We start from the raw sequence: 22,945 nt of genomic DNA on the forward strand, positions 1-22,945 counted from the left end.
CACACTAGGTACAACAAAAAGATTCACACAATTATAGCTTTATGCCATTAAGGCCTTTGTCAGCAACAGACACAAATACACACACGCACACACACACACACACACACGCAAATGCAACTTGCACACACGTCAATTGCACAGACATGAATCTTCTGTTGAATCACAGTTTTCATCATCATGATCTTCACTGGAATTTTTAGAAATGAACCTCTCCATCATCAAGATCACTCTCACTATCATTGTCACTTAGAGATTCCTCTAGAAGTTGTAAAATCTCTTCCTCAGAAAGAACTGAACACGAGGAAGTAGCCATTGTGAGCGCACATTCTCAAATGTAATAATTCCAACATTCCTTTCTACACAACTGCAAAAGTTGGACACTGAGCTAAAACAGGTTACCCGAGATGGCAGCATTAGGCACCATTGATGGCTAGTGCTGTCAGAACTGAGAATTCACCATGTGAGAGCCATGAAAGACCATGCTGAACGAGGCTCAACATTGGAGTGGAAAACGAAATTCACAATGTTGAGTGCTGCTCGATGTTGGAGTGGAAAGCGTTGAAGGTAACAGCTGAATAATAGAGGTCCTGAGTCATCAACAACCAACTTCAGTAGCTTTCAGACAAATCCTTTTTTCAAGCTGGAGTATGTGGACATACACACACACACACACACACACACACATGCCCAGTTACATTGTGCTGGCTGAATAAACAGTGCTGGAGCTGCAGAATAAGCCTATGATAGGACTGGATTAGGACATACTGGGTGGATGAGTCGGACAAGTCTTGTACCTGAGTCTTCCACAGGGAAATCACCCATGTGGCAAGATTTTGGAGTGCGTGCAGCATAGGGATGGACCAGGATATTGCTTAGACTGAGTAGTGGAATACCAATTTAGGAGAGATGAGTAGGATGTTCCTCATATGGGCACAGTAATAGATACACAAAGAATTGGCAGAATATATGGTTGATTTGTTCCATTCCAGAATGATATTATGTGATGAGGTGTGAGTTCCTTTGTGACTGGTTCGTGCGGGTGGTTGTAGAATTATGGGTGTTTCAGGATATGCTTTGGGAAATATGTCTGTTGATTAGGTTTGGGGGACAGTGCGTGCCTGTGAAGGCCTTAGTGAGACCTTCTGAATACTGAGCAAGGGAATATTTGTCACTGCAGACGTGTTGTCCAATGGTGGCCGGACTATATGGGAGTGATTGTTTTGTATGGAATGGATGACAGTTGTCAGAATGCAGGTATTGTTAATGGTTAGTGAACACGACATGGAGTGAAGTATGGTCTTTCCCAGCCCAGTGCGCTGACTCCTTGGACTTCGATGTCCACCTCTCTGATGGCTCAATTCATACTTCTGTCCATATCAAGTCCACTAAACATCAACAGTAGCTGCATTTTGACAGCTCACATCACTTCCAAATCAAACAATCACTCCCATATACACTAAAGCACTAAAGAAACTGATATAGGCGTGCATATTCAAATACAGAGATATGAAAACAGGCAGAATATGGCACTGCAGTCTGTAACACCTATGTAAGACAACAAGTGTCTGGTGCAGTTGTTAGATTGGTTGCTGCTCTGACAGTGGCAGGTTATCAAGATTTAAGCAAGTTTGAAAGTGGTGGTATAGTTGGTGCATGAGTGATGGGACACAGAATCTCCAATGTAGCGATGATGTGTATATTTTCCCATGCAACCATTTCACAAGTGTGCCGTGAATACCAGGAATCCAGTAAACTGTCAAATCTTCAACATCGCTGCAGCTTGAAAAACATCCTGCAAGAATGGGACCAACGACGACTGAAGAGAGTCATTCAAAGTGACAGACAAATGTCAGCATACAAACTGTTCAACAAAACACCATTGATATGGACTTTTGCAGTCAAAGGCCATTCGTCTACCCTTGATGACTGCATAACACAAAGCTTTACACCTTGCCTGGGCCCATGAACACCAACATTGCACTGTTGATGAGTGGAAACATGTTGCCTGGTCAGACGAGTTGTGTTTCAAGCTGTATTAGGCATATGGACGTATACTGGTATGGAGACAACCTCATGGAACTTGCATATCAGAAGGGGACTGTTCGAGCTGTGGAGGCCCTGTAATGGTGTGGGGCATGTACAGTAAGAGTGATGTGGGACGGCTGATATGCCGTAATATGACTCTGACAGGTGACATGTACATAAGCATCCTGTCTGATCATCTGCATCCATTCATGTCTGTTGTGCATTCCGACAGACTTGGGCGATTCCAGCAGGACAATGCGACACTTCACATGTCCAGAATTGCTACAAAGTGGCTCCAGGAACACTCGTCCGAATTTAAACACTTCTGCTGGCCACCAAACTCCCCAGACATGAACATTATTGAGCATATCTGGGATGCCTTGCAATGTGCCATTCAGAAGAGGTCTCTACCCCCTCATACTCTTACTGATTCATGATGTCAGTTCCTTCCAGCACTATTTTAGACATTAGTCTAGTCCATGCCACATCATGTTGTGGCACTTCTGCATGCTCACAGGGGCCCTACATAATATAAGGCCCGTGTACCAGTTTCTTTGGCTCTTCCGTGTAGTGTGGCCAGCAAATGGCCCATGTAGTCTACAGTGATGAGAACTATCTTGACAAGTATTCTGAAGATCTTGCTAAGGCATTCAGTGACAAAGTGACAAGCACTATTTCCCAAACTTAGTTTTCAATAGATTTCCCACTCCACCTTATCCATATACTCCAATAATTCTCCCACTGCCTGCAAGAACCAGCCGATAAAGAGCACCCCCTCAGTAACATCCCAGACTGGAATAACTGAACCATGTCCTCCACTCAGGCTTCAACTGTCTAGAATCATGCCTGGAAATGAGAAACATCGTACTCACTACCTTTTCCACCCCTTTTTATGTGGTATTTCACAATCCACCTGATCTAAGCACTGCCTATGTCCATCCCTGAGCCACACATATTCCAAACCCTTTTCCCTATAGCTCATATATCTGTGGAAGAGTTGGGTACGAGACCTATCTGATTCACTCACCCAGAACATCCTACTCATCCCAACACAGGTTTATCCTATCCCCTCAGTGGCATGGCCACCTGTGAAAGCAATCATGTCATATACCAACGCTACTGAAATTTCTGCGCCTCATTTTATGTGACCATAACCACCAACTGACTGTCCACCTGAATGAATTGCCACTGTCATACAGTGGCCGAGAGCAGACTTGGACACTCAATAGGGGAACACACTGCTGTACCATAACCTCACCACTAGGTTTTTTGAACAACTTACATGGGAATTATTCTTCCAATATATACTTTGTTCATGTGATCCTGGCTGCATCCTCTGCTAACCCCCACCCCACAACCACCTCCATACTGCTCCAGGACCCTCACTTTACTCACATGGCACCCATTACCCTTTCCAACAGTCTCTCTCTTTTTCTGGTGTTACCCCCCATTCCCCTCCCCCTTATCATTGCCACTGTGCACCACATAAACTGACTAATGTGCTTCATTCCTATCATGTGCAGCTGCTGCCTCCCCCACCAGTAGTCCTGCACTTTACACCCAATATCTCCTTCAGAGCTGTCAAGAACCCTTCCCCACATCCTGTCTGCTCTTTCCTCTCACCCAGTCTACCCAACACAACCTCTTACCTCTTACCCCAGTATACCACAGAACTACAGCCTCAGCATTGTTAATTCAGTTGGTGCTATGTAGCTGCATGTGTGTGTGTGTGTGTGTGTGTGTGTGTGTGTGTGTGTGTGTGTGTGTGTACTCCAGCATGTAAAAAAGGATTTATCTGAAAGCAGTCTGTGTGTCTGTGTGTGTCTGTGTGTGTGTGTGTGTGTGTGTGTGTGTGTGTGTGTGTGTGTACTCCAGCATGAAAAAGGATTTATCTGAAAGCTAGCATAGTTTTCAATCTTGTTTGTATGCATGTCAACTGCTGTACACCTCTCATATGGTGAGTTGCTACCTCTACTCCTAATTTGTAAACATCATTGATGGTTTCATTGTTTAATGGTGTAAGCATAAAAAATCTGTTCCTCAAAACAGAGAAGTTTTGTTGAACTTTACTTGTAAACAAACAAAGTAAGGACATCATTGGAGGGGGGGACCCTGGCTTGATGACAGGCTCACCGGACGAAATATTAGCCCTGGTCTCTTTACAGTTCTGTAGATGGTGTGAAAATGATATCAAACAGTAATTTCATTAATTTAATCTTATGGCATACCACATGTGCTGGCAAGCTGTCAGCTAGGCGAAGTTATTGAAGTCGTAGTTTTGGCACGGCATGTGCTGAGCCACAGTGGGCATCTACCATAACCTCTGGCCAGGGACAGAGCGGCCACTTTGGAGAGTGAAAAGAGGAGCAGAAGCTGGGTTTTATGAGGATCCAAAGGGGCTAGGAGAAGACATTTGGTTTGAGAACCAGCAAAGGCACTTAGCATGGCAGATGTTGCAAAATGACAGATTATAGCTACCGAGCAGTCCTCTGAAATTGAACACTAATTTTCAAATTGAATGTATCCCAAGTCAGTGTCATCATAGTGTTAAGGTGTGTGCACTGAGACCTTAATATCATGTAGGCGAGAGTGTTTTCGATCCTGTATTTTCCATTGTTAGATACTATACCTAGGAACACATAATGTTTCTTGTTTGGTGTTTCAATCTAGTGACTGATTTTAGAATCACATGTAGCAATGTACACTAGAAACAGCTGTGAACAGTTTCCAGCATTTTCTACTGTTTTTGTTGTAGTAAGACGTCAGGTTGTGTTTCATGCAGTGTTTGCACGTATTACAAGTTCTACATCTTTAAATTCTGTGTAATATATTAAAGCTACTTTGAGCATATCATTAATTCTTCAGACACAGCATTTTATGGTTAGTAAAATTCTATATATTTAAACTAGTTACACACTGCAGCAGTAGCACAGCAGTATTTTACCACTTTGCACCTTGAAACGGAAGGTCTTTTAACCATGGAAGTGAGGAAGGACTGAAGAAACAGGAATTCTAAGACCAAACAACAAGAAAATAAGCTGTTGTGGGTTGACATAGCAACTAAACCAAATACAACAAAGAATCTACTATGAGACAATGGAACATGCTCAAGTATCCAACGGAGCAAAATTTTGAATTGAGAAATAGAGAAGAAGATTCCAGTGTGTTTCTCTAAGAAGAAATTTGCCTAGAACACTTCGATTAAGAAGATCCGGTATGGGAGTGTAGAGCTCTCATATACACCACGGGGACACAGATGCGGAAACCAACATCCAATGCCACTGGCACCAGTTGCTGTTCACAGGTGCTGACCTATCTCCGCATCCGCTCACTGATGCAGTGCAAATTCTCTGCCGGGGGAGCGTAAAACAGAACTTTATTGTTTTAGTACAAAGTGGTACAAACTGTTCAGTGAGCTTTATTAGGGTAGTTACCATACTTAAAGTTAGTTAAATCTTACAAGATCTAAAGCTTGCAAGAATATGGGTAACATACAACAAGTCGAGGAAACTCAAGAACCAGCTATGGCCATGAGAGTGAGTAAAGAAGTGCCAGACTACACTGAGGTAGTAAACTTAATCAAAGCCCAAAGTGCAGCTTTAAATGCGACTAAGTGAAAAACTAGGTTCAGTGTAGATTCAGTACATTCTCAATTAAATAACCAGAGTGAAACCTTCAGTAGTCAAGCGGCAAATATGGGTTTATTAAATACCAAATTTGACTCACAAAACAAAAAATTTAGTTATCTATGTGAAGGCATGGATGCTTTAAAGACTGAATTCGACACCTTAAGTAGAAAGGTAGAGAATTTAAAATTAGATTTAAAGAATGACCATTCATGTAAACCAAGTGTTCACTGACTTGAGTCAGAAACAGAACTATATTTTCAGGATTTGACAAAAAGGTTAGAATTGAATATTGAAGACAAATATAATAGTATAGAATCGGAGCTTAATGAAAAGTTAGGATCCTTTGAAAATGTGTGCCATATTAAATTTAATGCTGTAAAACAAGGGTTGAGTACTTTGAAAGAGAGTGTCGACAAGCAGGGTAGTTTAAAGCCAATAATTCAATTGCAAATTACAGGTATAATATACGAGTAGATAATGTGGGAAGGAACTTCAAAGAGAAATTAGTGAACCCTGATATCATAAATATAAGTAGTTTGGGGGAACAGGTTGAAGAAATTATAGATCAAAAAGTTACCGAGAGAGTAACATCTGGAGACGTATCTCCAGTTCTATCTTCTGAACTTTATGATACTAGGAAAGATGACCTGTGGAAAGAATTCAAACTTATCCAGGATAAAGTAGACAAAAGGGTTACTTCACCTAATGTGATATTAACTAGTGAAGTGAAATGATGACTGATATACTGATCTGCAATATGGGGGTGGGGGTGGGGGGGTCGGGGGGGGGGGGGGGAGGGTCGGGGGGAGGGTCCGGGGGGGGGGGAGGCTAATTCAGGATTATCCAGGCTAATTTCCTAAATTTAAGAGAGACAGGGATGTACATCTGACCCACTTTTTGAAAAGATTCAACCAAGCTTTGCCAAAGAATTTGGAAGATTTTAAAGAGATCGAATTTGCTGTTGGTTACCTGCTAGGAGAAGCCTCAGAATGGGGAACCGTGAATACTGAGAATTTTTCTTCTTGGGGAGACTTCCAAAAGAAGTTTAAAGAGAAATACTGGTCCACTAGTGCACAAGAAAAAAGTTAATATCAGACCCATGGCACTCAGGCGGAGTCATATATTCCTCCTGGGATGTTAACATTCTGTGTTATAGGGTGCAGTGATGACTGTCGGATCCTGAGTTCTTTTCGGTGTTTCTTCCAAAATAGTTTTCCTGCACTGAATTCCTTTAAAATCTTAAACTATTCTGTCATCTATTCCTACCATCCTGTAACCATACTGCTTAAGAAACTGGACATGACTACAAGATAAAGAAAACGTAGGAGAATCACAGAATAAGAAAGAAAGTAATATCAACATAAAATAAAATGAATAGAGTATTATATTTATGGATAATATAATACGAGGTGAATAATTAAACAACTGTGATACCATGGTGTATAAATTTTCTCTTTTGTATAGAGTATTTTATACCTTGGATATAATAGAGGGAAACATTTCACGTGGGAAAAATATATCTAAAAACAAAGATGATGTGACTTACGAAACGAAAGCGCTGGCAGGTCGATAGACACACAAACATACACACAAAATTCAAGCTTTCGCAAGCAGCGGTTGCTTCATCAGGAAAGAGGGAAGGAGAGGGAAAGACGAAAGGATGTGGGTTTTAAGGGAGAGGGTAAGGAGTCATTCCAATCCCATGAGCAGAAAGACTTACCTTAGCGGGAAAAAAGGACAGGTATACACTCACACATACACACCCATATCCAACCGCACATACACAGGCACAAGCAGACATTTGTAAAGGCAGAGAGTTTCGGCAAAGATGTCAGTCGAGGCAGAAGTACAGATGCAAAGATGTTGTTGAAAGACAGGTGAGGTATGAGCGACGGCAACTTGAAATTAGTGGAGGTTGAGGCCTGGCGGGTAACGAGAATAGAGGATATACTGAAGGGCAAGTTCCCATCTCCGGAGTTCTGACAGGTTGGTGTTAGTGGGAAGTATCCAGATAACCCTGACGGTGTAACACTGTGCCAAGATGTGCTGGCCATGCACCAAGGCATGTTTAGCCACAGGGTGATCCTCATTACCAACAAACACTGTCTGCCTGTGTCCATTCATGCGAAAGGACAGTTTGTTGGTGGTCATTCCCACATAGACAGCTTCACAGTGTAGGCAGGTCAGTTGGTAAATCACGTGGGTGCTTTCACACGTGGCTCTGTCTTTGATTGTGTACACCTTCTGGGTTACAGGACTGGAGTAGGTGGTGGTGGGAGGGTGCATGGGACAGGTTTTACATCGGGGGCGGTTACAAGGGTAGGAGCCAGAGGGTAGGGAAGGTGGTTTGGGGATTTCATAGGGATGAACTAAGAGGTTACGAAGGTTAGGTGGACGGCGGAAAGACACTCTTGGTGGAGTGGGGAGGATTTCATGAAGGATGGATCTCATTTCAGGGCAGGATTTGAGGAAGTCGTATCCCTGCTGGAGAGCCACATTCAGAGTCTGATCCAGTCCCAGAAAGTATCCTGTCAAAAGTGGGGCACTTTTTTGGTTCTTCTGTGGGAGGTTCTGGGCTTGAGGGGATGAGGAAGTGGCTCTGGTTATTTGCTTCTGTACCAGTTCGGGAGCAAAAATGGAAAGAAATGTGATATGTTTATGCAAATCATTGAAAAGGTGAAAAAGTTAAAACAACCTCAAGATGGTACAAAGACTGGACTAAAGCATGAGTCAGCTGTATTAAAATGGAAGGTACAGAAATTGTCCTCAGTAAAGGAACAAAAGACGGTGGCACATTTTAGAGTGGATGTTGAGGGCCGAAGTGTCTATATATAAATGTGAATCACATATAGAATTTTTTAGTGGAGTTGAGACAGGGCAGATTCATCAAAGATGTGGCCGAAGTGAAGCAGTGTGGAGATTAGAATTCTTTCTTGATTGAACTGGTAACAAAAGACATAGACAACATTAATGAAAGGAACAACAAGTTATAAACATGAAACACTGTGCAGATTAGAGTTCTTTCTTGATTAAACTGGTAGCAAAAGATGTAGACAACATTAATGAAAGGAACAACACATTATAAAACACATCAATCATTTTGAAGGTAGTGTGGATGGCAAAATTCACCTTCCCAAATTTATTTTCCTTTGCCGTACAGAATATTAGCACTTAGGACATCAGAATTCATGAATAATGGAAGGCTTACACAGTATGCAAAATTTGAAGAAATACACACACCTCCAGAACAAAGATATTATAGAAAGAAACAATTTCACTTCCACCAAAAGAAATGGTTAGAGTAGCTTCACATGTAGACTCTGAAAATGAAGGTACGGATAAACCAGACACTATTATGGATCAGCAATGCTTGGAGTAACACAGAAAAAAATAACAGATAGCAGTACTAGACAACAAAATTGAATGTCCAAACTAGTTGAGGTACTGGTCAGTCAAGAACAAGATAGAGTTTCTCCAGCTTGAGGGATACAGAAATAGTGGATTTAATTGAGATGAAAGCGACACTGATTATCAGGAAGGAGGTGATGTTTGTTCAGTTGTTGATGTATGAATTGGTATAGGAAGGATTCAAAAACATTTCTAAGCAATGAGGAGAGGTGAATGGAATATGAGGGATGAATAGTGGGTTTGTGGGGCTGGATATAAATTAGGATTTTGGTGGTTTTCCACTGTTCAGGTTAGTAACTTGTTGAAAGGACTGTGTTATAAAGGGTTGCAAGGGTGACAAGAAAGGAGTGGATAGGTAATACGGTTGTGACCAGAGGGAGTGTTGGATTTTTTGTGACATACTTGTTTTATGTCATGGGCTGTGATAGGTGAATTTATTCTGTTTATAGCATATTGTCCAATTAGTGGAAGCTGGGAACTGGGGGTTGAACTTGTGGTATTTGTGCATTCATGGACTTTAGGTAATAGGGAGTAATGAACATGTGGATAGTCAAGAATGAAAAAGGTGCATAGAGATAGGAAGCAGGTGGTTAGCTCTGCTCAGGTTGTCAATTGGAGGAATAGTTAGTGAATGGCAGGATGTCTGCCAGTGAGTTGATGGAATTCTTTTCATTTTAAGAGTTAACGGGGAGTGTAGCATAGAGTCTGGTGCATGTCTAGCAGCATTGAGTCTGGTTCATAAATGGTACCAGTCACAGTATTTTTTATTTATTTTATTTTATTTTTTAAAATAAGTGTCCTGGTGTGTCTGTCTTTTCTGGTGGCACATGAGTGTGTCCTGGTCATGAATTTGTAGGAATGATTGGTGTAAGAGGCAGGATTTCCAGAGAAGCTTGTGGAGGGAGGCTGGGGCGATGAAGATTGTGATCTTGGTAGAAATGGGGGTGGGGGTGGGGGGGCACAATAGCATTGTACAAGGTCTGCTGCAGGAAGGACATTGCATGGGGTATATCATCAGGTTGCTGATGGGTTGGTGGGTGGCTTCCAGTCTGGATATTTATGGATTCACAGTAGGCATTCCAATTGGTGTGGAAGTAGTGTTGGATAACTTTTGGACAGAGATTGCGAGGAGGTGCAGTGGGATGAGGTAGTGTGTAAAGGATAGTGAGGAGAACAGGTAAGTGGTCATTTCCGGTTGTATCTAGGACAGCTGCTATGAGGCATCCAAGAAGGTTGATAGATGCTAAGACAATAGCTGGAGTGGCGTTTTGGGACAGAAATTCTGGGGGTAGCGGGTCTGCTGATGATGTTGGCATAAGCTGCAGTAACATAGGTGGAAAAGGAACTGTCACTATGGGTGGAGAAATCATAGGTGGTGGGGCCATTAGGTTGGATGTAGATTGTGGTACAGGTAATGGCCAAGGTTTTGAAGAATAGGATAAAGGTAACGTGTTTGATGGGAATATTGTATAAGGATTATGGCCAATAGGGATGTACTTTTGGTGATCAATTGCACCTCTACTTCTGGCCATGAGAAGGGGTTTATCTGTATAGTGATGGATACAGGTGGAAGTTTGGATGGTGTGGTAGGATTAGAGGAATGTTTCATTAGGGATGAAGTTATATGTGTTGTGTTGGGACTGAGTATACGTAAACGGAGGGTTGTTAGTTGTAAGAGACCAAATGTCGCAGAACAGGATGCTTCATCACTGTTGAGCTATGATGAGAGGCTAAGGAGTGTGTAGTGTGTGCAAGGATGTAGATGGCCTAAACTAGGAAGTTGAGATGGTGAATACAAAGTAGCCTTGGTCTTGACAGTACACACTACTTTGGTATATACAACTTTACAGTCTTTGTTGGTGAAGATAATGTAAGTGGCTCCTTGTAACGCAATAAAAATATTTCCCTCTGTTTATCACTAAACCTTTCATTAGTAAGTTTTATTACATTATCCATTTTTTCTTAGTGATTAATTTCTTGTTCTTGACTGACCAGTACCTCAACTAGTTTGGACATTCAATTTTGTTGTATAGTACTGCTATCTGTTATTTTTTTCTGTGTTACTCCAAGCATTGCTGATCCATAATAGTGTCTGGTTTATCCATACCTTCATTTTCAGAGTCTACATGTGAAGCTACTCTAACCATTTCTTTTTGTGGAAGTGAAATTGTTTCTTTCTATAATATCTTTGTTCTGGAGGTGTGTGTATTTCTTCAAATTTTGCACACTGTGTAAGCCTTCCATTATTCATGAATTCTGATGTCCTAAGTGCTAATATTCTGTACGTCAAAGGAAAATAAATTTGGGAAGGTGAATTTTGCCATCCACACTACCTTCAAAATGATTGATGTGTTTTATAATGTGTTGTTCCTTTCATTAATGTTGTCTACGTCTTTTGTTACCAGTTTAATCAAGAAAGAACTCTAATCTGCACACTGTTTCATGTTTATAACTTGTTGTTCCTTTCATTGATGTTGTCTATGTCTTTTGTTACCAGTTCAATCAAGAAAGAATTCTAATCTCCACACTGCTTCACTTCGGCCACATCTTTGATGAATCTGCCCTGTCTCAACTCCACTAAAAAATTCTATATGTGATTCACATTTATATATAGACACTTCGGCCCTCAACATCCACTCTAAAATGTGCCATCGTCTTTTGTTCCTTTACTGAGGACAATTTCTGTACCTTCCATTTTAATACAGCTGACTCATGCTTTAGTCCAGTCTTTGTACCATCTTGAGGTTGTTTTAACATTTTCACCTTTTCAATGATTTGCATAAACATATCACATTTCTTTCCATTTTGATTATTATCAGACACTCAAATAAGCCAACAGAATTTTGGTCAGTAGCATGCATGTTTTAATCCACTGTATCCTTTATATTTCCTTGACTGTTAACAGTAACACACTTCAAAAGTTAGCTCACTAAAGTTCACTACAATGTGCAAATCATCTGCTCACAGTCTCAGAACAAAAACAAAAAATAATGCCATCTGTGAAAGCTTTAGTGATTGTGAGAACACAATCATATAAATTGTTTATCACAGACCAATCTCCCATTATCTGCAATGACACACTTATAGAGTAGTGTTCATTAGTTGTGAGTTCTTGTCGATGAAAGGCAAAGGTCCTAGGTTTGAGTCCCAGGCTGGCATACAGTTTTAGACTGCCAGGAAGTTCCATAACTTTTATTACTTCACTGCAGATGTGCATCTGACTGCTGTGTATTAATAATGCTGCTTGATTATTTTCCAATTTAAATATTTTTTTGAAATACAGTAATTAATACAGAATACTGGACCACTGTTTATTTATTCTTCTGAATTATTACGCAGGTTGAAGTGGTGTTGAGTCATAGAAAAACTCTAATAATCCCTGTAATTCTCCAACATTTCCAACCTACTTTTTGTATTCAAAAAGAATAAAACAATAATTGAACCAAATCCTATATGGCTCTGCCACTTATACACCTACCAGAAAAAAAAACAACGGACAATTCCCCTTTTCAGACATTACTACCTAACAATTTACATTCAACTTTCCCACTGCTATTTTCCAGTATATTTTGCAAATTATACGCAAACAACCAGAGTAACATCTACAAGTCAAAGCATGCCCCATCACACACTTTACTGTGTATTATTAAGTGGGTCCAGAATGTAATACATCGCCATGCTTGATGTGCTGGGTTACTGGTTTTAACGGCCTCACCATTTCAGAATTCACTTGTTGATAGCTAAGTTAAGGCCATGAACCCTTTTGGTGTCTGCAGTTGCCTGAGTCTAGATTGCCTTGTAGACACACTTATGAATATGATCTTGCTTTGCACACTAGAAACATTTTGCATCACGGCAAGCACAAGCTTTTTGGTCATGATTTGAAAAGCACTGAGGGCAAGAATTGCTCTTTTATTCTGTAGTACAAAACTTAAATTTTTACCTCTTTACTTACTGTCTGTCTGAGCCCTGTTTTTAATCATTTTAACACTGGCAATAATTTTACACCAACCATCATGTGCACTTTGAACAACAGAAATACATGGAACCACAAACAGAACTGTTTTCGGGTCAGGATCAGGTGTTTTGAGAATAGCTGTGGGAATACATGTGTCTACCACATTCTGCATGATTGCATTGTGTAACAGCAATGTGCTGTTTCAAAGATTATGCCCTCTGTTGCTTGAGTCAAAAAAATTTAACCCTTGCTTCTGTGACATCCACCTGATTGTTATAATCTTCATTCAGCAGCCGAACCGGTTCCTCGTAACTAGTAGCCTCTGGATGAGAGAGGGATACTGTTTTAAACACAGACGATACGTGTAGGCTTGGACAGTGGAAAGAAAAAAAATGCATTGCATACCATATGTGTAATGCTATGTGTAGTGAAGTTGGCCTCCAACTGCACTCAATATTCTGACCATTACTCTTCCACACTATTGAATGTTTGAAACACAAGTGTAGCAGCTAGTGGCAGCACTGCTTTCTGTGAGTGGACTGTTGTCATCTGTTGAACATGAGCAGCAGGTATTTGAATTGTTTAGAGACATAATTGAACACTTGATATAATGCAAAGAAGGACTGAAAAGGGAAACCCAGGTTAAAACATGGGAACAATGGGCACACATCAACACTTTGTAGGTAGGCAAGCTAAGTCTTTAGAAATTATAAACATCATTGCCGTGTGTTGTACCTGTGAAAACAGAATTGTTGGTACAATGATGAGTTCCTTACTTTGCTCGGGAGGAGACCAAGTGGATACTAAAACACATACAATATTAGTTCACTTTATTATAACATAGATAAGAAGAATTACTTAACTTTGTGCAATCCATTTCCATAGGAATGTCTTGAGTATTTACTACTGTCTCTGAACTTTAACATATCACTTTATACAGACAAAATACAAGTCTCTCAGCCTGCATACATCTAGGAATAACTTTCACATAGAGTTCTGACTAATACATTGATCACACAGCTGGCCTGCTAAAAGACGATGCTGTCGTTTTAGACAATGATTGTGGACTGGGCTGAGTGGTAGTGTGCTGGGCCTTAAGAAGATGAAGGGTAGCAGCAGCATAGTGGAACGTTTCTGGGTGTGGCTATACTGGCATCAGTCATTCGTCACTGAGGCTTGCAGTGAATATCTTCTCTTGTGTTTACGTTCTCAGGTACCACCCTTGCATTGGAACCTCAGTCTTCAGATGATACCACATTAGTAATTTCCAGAATTAATATTTCAATGTTTATTCCCATCTCATTACAAATTGCTGCACACAGCTACTCATCTTCTGTCTGACATCGGGACCATGATGACGCCCCTACTTCTAAATTCATTATGCTTTCTCATTTTTCTCCCTGAAAAATCAGAGGCAGGATGTTGCTATACTGAAGGAAATATTGAGGTCAAGAAGACGAAATCAGATTAACATTTTCCATGACAATATTATGAAAAGGATAGATTGCTATTTATGATGTCGTGGAGATGTTTAGCCTCAGACAGGCACAACAAAAAGACAGCTAAAAGAGCAAGCTTTTGGCCTTCTTATTGAGTAGACAAAACACAAACACATTCATGCAAACACAACTCGCACGTGCGTGACCACTGTCTCTGACTGCCGAGGCCAGACTGGCAGCAACTGTGCCTGATGGGAGAAGGAATATTGGTGTTGGAGTACAGAGGAGGCTGATGTGGAGAGAAGGAGGGATAGCAGAGTAGGGGTGGAGGATGGTAAAGTGCTGCTTGTGGGAGCATACAGTGATGAGGTGAGAAGAGGACAGAGCTGTCAGGTGCAGTCTGGAGGTTAGACAGAGGTTGGGTGGAAGGGGGTGGGGGGAAAGGAGTGGAAAAGCAGAGAAGTAAAAAGACTGTGGGTGTGTTGGTGGAGTATGAGGCTGTGTAGTGCTGGAGTCAGAACAGGGAGGGGGGATAGGTGTGCAAAGGATAGTGACCAACGAAGGTTGAGGCCTGGAGGGTTGTCAAATGTGGGATATATTGCAGGGAGAGTTACCACCTATGCAGTTCCAAAAAGCCGGTGTTAGTAGGAAGGATCCAGATGGAATAGGCTGTGAAGCAGTCATTGAAGTGAAGAATGTTGTGTTGGGCAGCGTGCTCAACAACTGGATGGTCCAGCTGTTTCTTGGCCCCAATTTGTCAGTGGCCATTCATGCAGATAGGCAGGTTGTTGGCTGTCACGCCAACATAAAATACAGCGCAGTGGTTGCAGCTTGGTGTGTAGATCATGTAACTGGTTTCACAGGTAGCACTACCTTTGATGGGACAGGTGATGCTTGTGACTGGACTGGAGTAGGTGGTGGTGAAATAATGTGCGGGACAGGTCTTGGACAGGTCTCACATCTAGAGGTGGGAGTAAGGGGTGGAGTAAGGATGGACGAGGATATTGTATAGGTTTAGTGGGTGGTGAAATACCGAAGTACGAGTGGTGTGAAGGATACTGGGTAGGACATTTCAGTGTACATTCAGTGGTAGTTGAACCCTGGTGGAGAATGTGATTCAGTTGCTCCAGTCATGGGTGATACTGAGTCATGAGGGAAATTCTCTGTGGCTAGACAGTGGGACTTTGGGTGAAGGTGGGTACCTGGAGAGTTAAGACATAGGAGATCTGTGTCTGTACAAGGTTGGGAGGGTAATTTTGGTCTGTGAAGGCCTCAGTGAGACCCTTGGTATATTTTGAGAGGGTGGCTAGATTGTACGGAAGGGTCGTCTTGGTATGGTATGGGTGGCAGTTGTCGAAATGGTGGTATTGCAGATGATTGGTAGGTTTGATATGGATAGAGGTACTGATATCACAATCTTTGAGTTGGAGGTCAACTTTGAGGAATGTGGCTTTTTGGGTTGACGAGTGAAAGGTGATGAGATTCTGGAGGTATATGGATAGGGTGTCCTCACCCTTGATCCAGATCACGAAGATGTCATCAATGAATGTGAACCATGTAATGGGTTTTGGATTCTGGGTGGTTAGGAAGGATTCCTCTGGATAACTTATTGTGATTTTTTCTACATATTTTGGTGTATTTTTGAGCATTTTGTGCACATATTTCTAAGTTATTTACATAATTTTATGTGTTTTTTTCCTCCACCGTGGATGCTCGCTCCTTCCATCTGCGCCAATACAGAAAATTATCCTGATCCTTAGTCAGAATCCAGTCCCACATACTGTTCCTGCATTGTTGCCTGGCTCTTGCAATCCCCTAAAATGGCCTTATTAACAAATTACCCATCACCGGCTGCATTCCCTCCTTCCACAATGATCTCCATCTGTTCAGATTCCACCAGTGCTTAACTCTCACAGGCTAGCCATGCAAAACCATATAAATCAGGCTCAGACCACCCTACGATATCTCCTCTCCATCTGTAGAATTCTCCTACTGTGCAGTTCCAAATTCCTGTATCCCATCTCTCACACTGAAGCTCTTGCGCTCCAGGAACTGGAGCAGCATGCTCAATACCAAGTCAAAAAAACTGTCCAATATGTTCACTTCTTATTCCCACTTGGGCTACCACTATTCACTAACTTTACATCAGTCTCAAAACTCCCCCCACATCCCCACATAGCTGACAAACCCTGACTTGCAGACCTACATTTACCACACCCTTAAAAGCTCCCTCCCAGCACCATACAGAATACAAAGCCAACACAGTCATGAACCTTTCTTCGAAAAGCATTAGTCCCACTGAAGTAACAGCCCTTTCCAAAGGCCTTACCCTTTGCCCCACTCCAAAATTCAATCATGCTTAACGTGTTAAAGACCTTCTCTCCTCCTCATGGTCCTTACAGTGGAAACACTTTTTTGCCACCGACCATACTATTGAGACTCAACCCAAAACCAAAACTGAACCATATCTGATTAACTTCACTCCCCCATCCACTGATGATCCATACCCACTGCCCCCAAATCACATACTGTTAAATTTTCAGAATTTCTTTACCTTGAACCTTGCCTCATATCATTCTCCAAATCCCTCAACATGCAAGCTAATGTTGCATCTGCAGAAAGCACTGCGATCCATCACCTAAAATATGATCCTGACCTCAGAATCCTGTCTGCTGCAAAGGCTCCCCCACTGTGGTTTTGAACCAAAAGACTTACCTGATGGAAGGACTGCACCAGCAGTCAGATTTGCCCATCTACAAATTCTGCCACAGTGACCCCAATCCAGAAATCAACAGTCTCTCTTCAGATCCTTAAGCTCATCCCAGAACCTCTCCCAGGAGGCTGTGCCTCACCTCACCCCTACCACTTCCCACACTCCTGCCTTCATACTTTCTATGTGCTTCCTAAAGTCCGTAACCCAGGACACCCCATTCTGGCTGGTTACTGTGCTCCCACTGAAAGAATCTCTGGTCTCATAGACCAACACTTTCAGCCTATTACCTGAAACCTCCCTCCCTACATAAAAGACATCAACCATTTCCTCCACCAACTCTCCATGGCTCCTTTACCACATGGTTTCCTACTAGTCTTTATTGATGCCACTTCCCCTTGCACTAATATCCCTAATGCCAATGGTCTTGCAATTATTGAACAATATCTTACCTAGTGCACAGTGGATTCCATCCTAGAACCTCCTTCCGGTCACCGTGATCAAAAATATCTTCACCCATAATTAGATCAACTTTGAAAGCCTCACTTACAAACAAATCCATGGTACAGGGATGGGCACCAAAATGACACCATACTATGCTAATCAATTTATGGGCCATCTAGAGGAATCCTTCCTAACCATCCAGAACCCCTAACCCCCCACTTCTTTCAGGTTCATTGATGACATATTTGTGTTATGGATCGAGGGTGAGGACACCCTATCCACATTCCTCCAGAACCTCAAACCTTCTCCCCCATTTGTTTCACCTGGTCCTCCTCAACCCAACAAGCCGCTTTTCTTAAAGTTGACCATGGCTACATCAGTACCTCCAGCCATATCAAACCTACCAACCACTGGCAATACCTCCACTTTGACAGCTGCCTCCCATTCCATACCAAGAAGTCAATTCCATACAGCGTAGCCACCAGTGGCCATCTCATCTCCAGTCACAAGCAGTCCCTCTACAAATACGCCAAGGGTCACACTGAGGCCTTCATAGGCCAAAATTACTCTCCAAACCATGTATGGAAACAGATCTCCTGTGCCTTATCTCTCCAGTCAGCCAGTCTCCTGAAGTCTCTCTGTCCAGTCACAGAGGACCACTGCCTTCATGACTCAGTACCACCCAGGACAGGGGCAACTGAATCACATTCTCTGTCAGGGTTTCAGATACCTCTCGTCATGCCGTGAAAGGGGAATGTCTTACTCACTATCTTCCACCCCTCTTACAGTTGTATTCCACTGTCTGCTGAACCTACACTATATCCTTGTCCATCCTGGCTTCATACCTGCTCCCAGTCCCTTGCCTCATGGCTCATATTCCTTTAATAGACATAGATGCAAGATCTGTCCCATACATTGTCCCACAACCATCTTCTGCATTCTAATGGGGAATGTCTTACCCACTATCCTTCCCAACCCTCTTACAGTTGTATTCCATTGTCCACCGAACCTACACTGTATCCTTGTCCATCCTGACTCCACACCTGCCTCATGGCTCATATCCCCGCAATAGACATAGATGCAAGATCTGTCCCATTCATTGTCCCACAACCACCTACTCCAGTCTGGTCACAAGTGTCAGCTACTCCGTTAAAGGCAGGGTTAGCTGTGAAACCAGTCATGTTATCTACTAGGTATGCTGCAACCACTGTACTGTGTTCTATGTGGGCATGACAACCAACAAACTCTTTGGCTGCAGGAACGTTCACTGACAAACTGTGGCCAAGAAACAGCCAGACCACATAGTTGCTGAGCACGCTGCCCAACACATTGTTCTTCACTTGAGCAACTGCTTCACATCCTGTGCCACATGGATCCTTCTTACCAACACCAACTTTTCTGAATTGTGCTGGTGGGAACTCTCCCTGCAAAATACCTCACATTCCTGTAACCCCCCAGACCTCAACTTTGTTTGGTCACTATCCTTCACACACCTATCCTCTTCCCTCTTCCCATTCCAGCATTTCACAGTCTTCTGTTCCACCAGTGCACCAATCTTTTACTTCTCCATGTTTCTGCCACCTCCTTCTCCACCCCTGCCACTCCCCTCCCCCAATCCATCTATCTTCCCAATCGTACCTAGCTGCTTTTTTACACTCTCCTCACTTTATATCTATATGCTCCCACAAGCAGCACTTTACTGTCTCCCTCCCCTACCCTGCTATCACCCCCACATCCCGCCCCCATCATATATCTTGGGCGTATTTAAGCAACAACAGTCATAAATGAAGTGTCTTGAGGAATGAGAAAGATATTTAGTTTTAACGAAATCCAATTTTTATCTACCATTACTTTGTGTTTTTAAGCAATCCTTTACAGTATTTAAGAGAGTTATAGTTACAAATTCTTTTGTTATGGATTTGTTATATTCAGTGTTCTTGGCTCTATAAAAATTTGAGCTTCTCTCAGTGTCAGAAAAGCAGCTGCTTGTCAAAGAAGTAGTGGTATCTAACAGTTGTTAATAATGTGGTATTTTGCTGTGAGACAAAGAGATTACATTGGTGCCAAAGATGAAATGTCATTGGCAATATCTTTGTTTCCATCATAGTTAACAATACAGAACATGTAACTCTTCAGGCTTTCCCAGCGAGATCTTGACATGTGGAATAATCGGGTCTACTGGCGGGTGTTTGTGTCGCTCTGGCACAATATTTCGGCTATGTAACTCGTTGCCTTCTTCAGGTGCTACCTGAGACTGCCGTATTGGAGGATCTTGTCCAGTACTTATGCCCAGAGGGCGCTGGGTGCTCTCTCTGCCATCTGCACCCACCTGGCGCTGCCTATAATGTGTTGCCTCTTCCCCGGTGCTCCCTCGGACATCCGCGCCCGACTTGACGTTTGCTGTTCCATTCATGGTCCGCACTCGCTTGATGCTCCTCCTGAGGTGTTGGCACTTCCCTGGTACTCCCACGGACGTCCGAGCCCACCCCGTCCACCATCTGCAGTTGTGGCAGCTGTCTGAGGCCCGTCTCGCATCGGGCACACCGTTCGTGGTCCGGACCTGCCTGTTGTTTGTAAGCTGTTGTCTCTTCCCTGGAGCTCCCTCAGACGTCCGCGCCCGACTTGGTGCACAGTGTGTATCGTAAGCATACCCACACTGACTTATACCTTCAAGCCAGTACCTGCCACCACCCGCCACAGAAGAATGGAGTCTTGAAAACATTAGTTCACATGGCTTGGGCCCTGTCGGATACGGAAAGTGTGGCCACAGAGATAGAACATCTACAGCTGGTGTTCAGCAGAAATGTATACTCCTCCACAGACATCCAAAGGGCACTTCGTGCTACCAGCCAACCACAGGGTACAGAAGAGGAGCCAGAGGAGGCGAAGAAGGTGGCATATCTGCCATATGCTGGACCTATTTCTGCAAAGATCAGCAGAATTCTTTCGAAATATGGTATAAAGAGTATCTTCTGTCAACCCTACAAAATTGGGACTATGCTAGGGAGTGTGAAGGACGACCTGGGGCTACGTAAACTAGGTATTTACAACATCCCGTGCCAGTGTGGAAAATCATACATTGGCCAGACAACCAGGACGGTGGACGTCAGATGCAAAGAACACCAGAGGCACATCTGACTCGGACAGGCAACCAAATCTGCCATAGCGGAGCACTGTCTGGAGCTCGGTCATTCATTGGACTACAACAACACTAAAATTGTGACACAGACTCCAAGATTTTGGGACAGTGTCATAAAGGAGGCCGTCGAGATCAAGGTCACATACAACCTAATAAACCGAGACAGCGATTACCAGCTCAGCTCGGTGTGGAGTCCGGCTCTGGAGCTTATCAGGGCCCAGTGAAAGGAACCAAGAAACTCCTCAAGAAGTAGTAACACTGCAGGAGAAGCACCAGGCGGGCGCGGACCGCAAGCGCAACTCCCGACGCAGAACGGGACTCTGACAGCTGCCACAACCGCAGATGATGGAAGAGCTGAGCACGGACGACTGTCAGAGCACCAGGGACGTGCCAACACCTCAGGAGCAGCACCAGGTGGGCACGGACCACAAATGGAATGTCCGACAAACGACGGGCCTCAGAGAGCTGCCACAGATGGAGACCAAGTTGGGTGCAGACGTCTGAGGGAGCTCCAGGGAAGAGAAAACAGCTTACAAGCAGCGCCAGGCGGGCACAGAATGCGAACGGAGCACCTGATGCGAGATAGACCTCAGACAGCTGCCCCACGAATGGAATGCCAAACACAAGTCCAGCCCCAGACAGCTACCACGACCACAGATGGTGGACGAGCTGGGCGTGGACGTCTGTGGGAGCACCAAGGCAGGGCCAAAACCTCAGGAGCAGCACCAGGCGGGCGCGGACCACGAACGGAATGCTCGACACAGGATGGGCCTCAGATAGCTGCCACAGGTGGCGCCCAAGTCGGGTGCGGACGTCCGAGGGAGCGCCAGGGAAGAGACAATACCTTACAGGCAGTGCCAGGCGGGCGCGGATGGCAGAGAGAGCACCCAGCGCCCTCTGGGCATAAATACTGAACAAGATCCTCCAATACGGGAGTCTCAGGTAGCACCTGAAGAAGGCAATGAGTTACGTGGCTGAAATAATGTGCCAAACCAACACAAACATCCGGCAGTAGACCTGATTATTCCACATGTCAATACAGAATGTACTTCTATGCAGTGTCTTGGTATAAATTACCTTTGTCCATGTATGCATCTCTGTTGAAGTTGTTGACACACATTCTAATTTCCACAGCCTCATTGTTGTTTGAGTCACACTTATCTTTCTATCACTGTTTTTTGTTTTGATAAAATAATTGTAGAACCTAGTTTATTTTCTGTGTGTCTTACTCCTGCAAGGCCATTAATGACTACACCATCATATGCTCTAACTTACACAACACCAGAAAAGATTGATTTATTTATGTTAAATGTATTAATACATTTTGAATGCCCAAGTAGCATCTAAAAATTAGTTTAACTATTTCAGCATGATATGGTCGCTCTGTGCTTCAGTGGATGAAGATGGTCGTAAAAAACTTGACACTCTTATTCGTGGTATGGAAGGATGCTTTCCCTTGAAGGACACTATTTATGAATATTATGTGGATGTAAGATCTCGCAACTTTGCCTGCTGGGAAGTTATGCTCACAGGAAATTGGAAATTTGATAAAGAGTAAGATGCAGCTAATACTTTGTTAGTTTACACGAGATAAGATGATAACAGTTCCCTTCTGAGACAAATAGTTCGTCAAAATATTCACTTTACATTAGAATCACTATTTCCATTGTCATTACTGTTAAAACTGCTTTGAGGTGGCATTTGTGGTTAGTATTAAAGTAACAAGAATTTGCATTTTTCTTTTTTCATTGTAGCCATAGTAACGAGCCTTGGCAAACTAAGGCAATGAACTAAATGGTAAATTTTATAATAAAATCTATCTAATGTCTTTTATATATCTAAAAACAAAGATGATGTGACTTACCAAACGAAAGCGCTGGCAGGTCGATAGACACACAAACAAACACAAATATACACACAAAATTCAAAATTTACAAATGTCTGCTTGTGTCCGTGTATGTGCGGTTTGATATTTGTGTGTGTGTGTGAGTGTATACCTGTCCTTTTTTCCCCCTAAGGTAAGTCTTTCCGCTCCCGGGATTGGAATGACTCCTTACCCTCTCCCTTAAAACCAACATCCTTTCATCTTTCCCTCTCCTTCCCTCTTTCCTGATGAAGCAACCGTTGGTTGCTAAAGCTTGAATTTTGTGTGTATGTTTGTGTTTGTTTGTGTGTCTATCGACCTGCCAGTGC

General features: G+C 42.9%; 1 protein-coding gene across 1 annotated transcript in view; it reads left to right on the forward strand.

Moving 5' to 3' along the window:
- Positions 1 to 22,945, forward strand: part of LOC126092664 (dynein axonemal heavy chain 2) — a 994,477-nt gene that overhangs the window by 542,845 nt on the left and 428,687 nt on the right. The window contains exon 49 of the mRNA XM_049908386.1: positions 22,121 to 22,306. Within this exon, the coding sequence (XP_049764343.1) occupies positions 22,121 to 22,306 (186 nt within the window). The remainder of the gene's footprint in view (positions 1 to 22,120; positions 22,307 to 22,945) is intronic.

The sequence above is a fragment of the Schistocerca cancellata genome, chromosome 7 (genome assembly GCF_023864275.1).
Source record: "Schistocerca cancellata isolate TAMUIC-IGC-003103 chromosome 7, iqSchCanc2.1, whole genome shotgun sequence".
Classification (NCBI taxonomy): domain Eukaryota; kingdom Metazoa; phylum Arthropoda; class Insecta; order Orthoptera; family Acrididae; genus Schistocerca; species Schistocerca cancellata.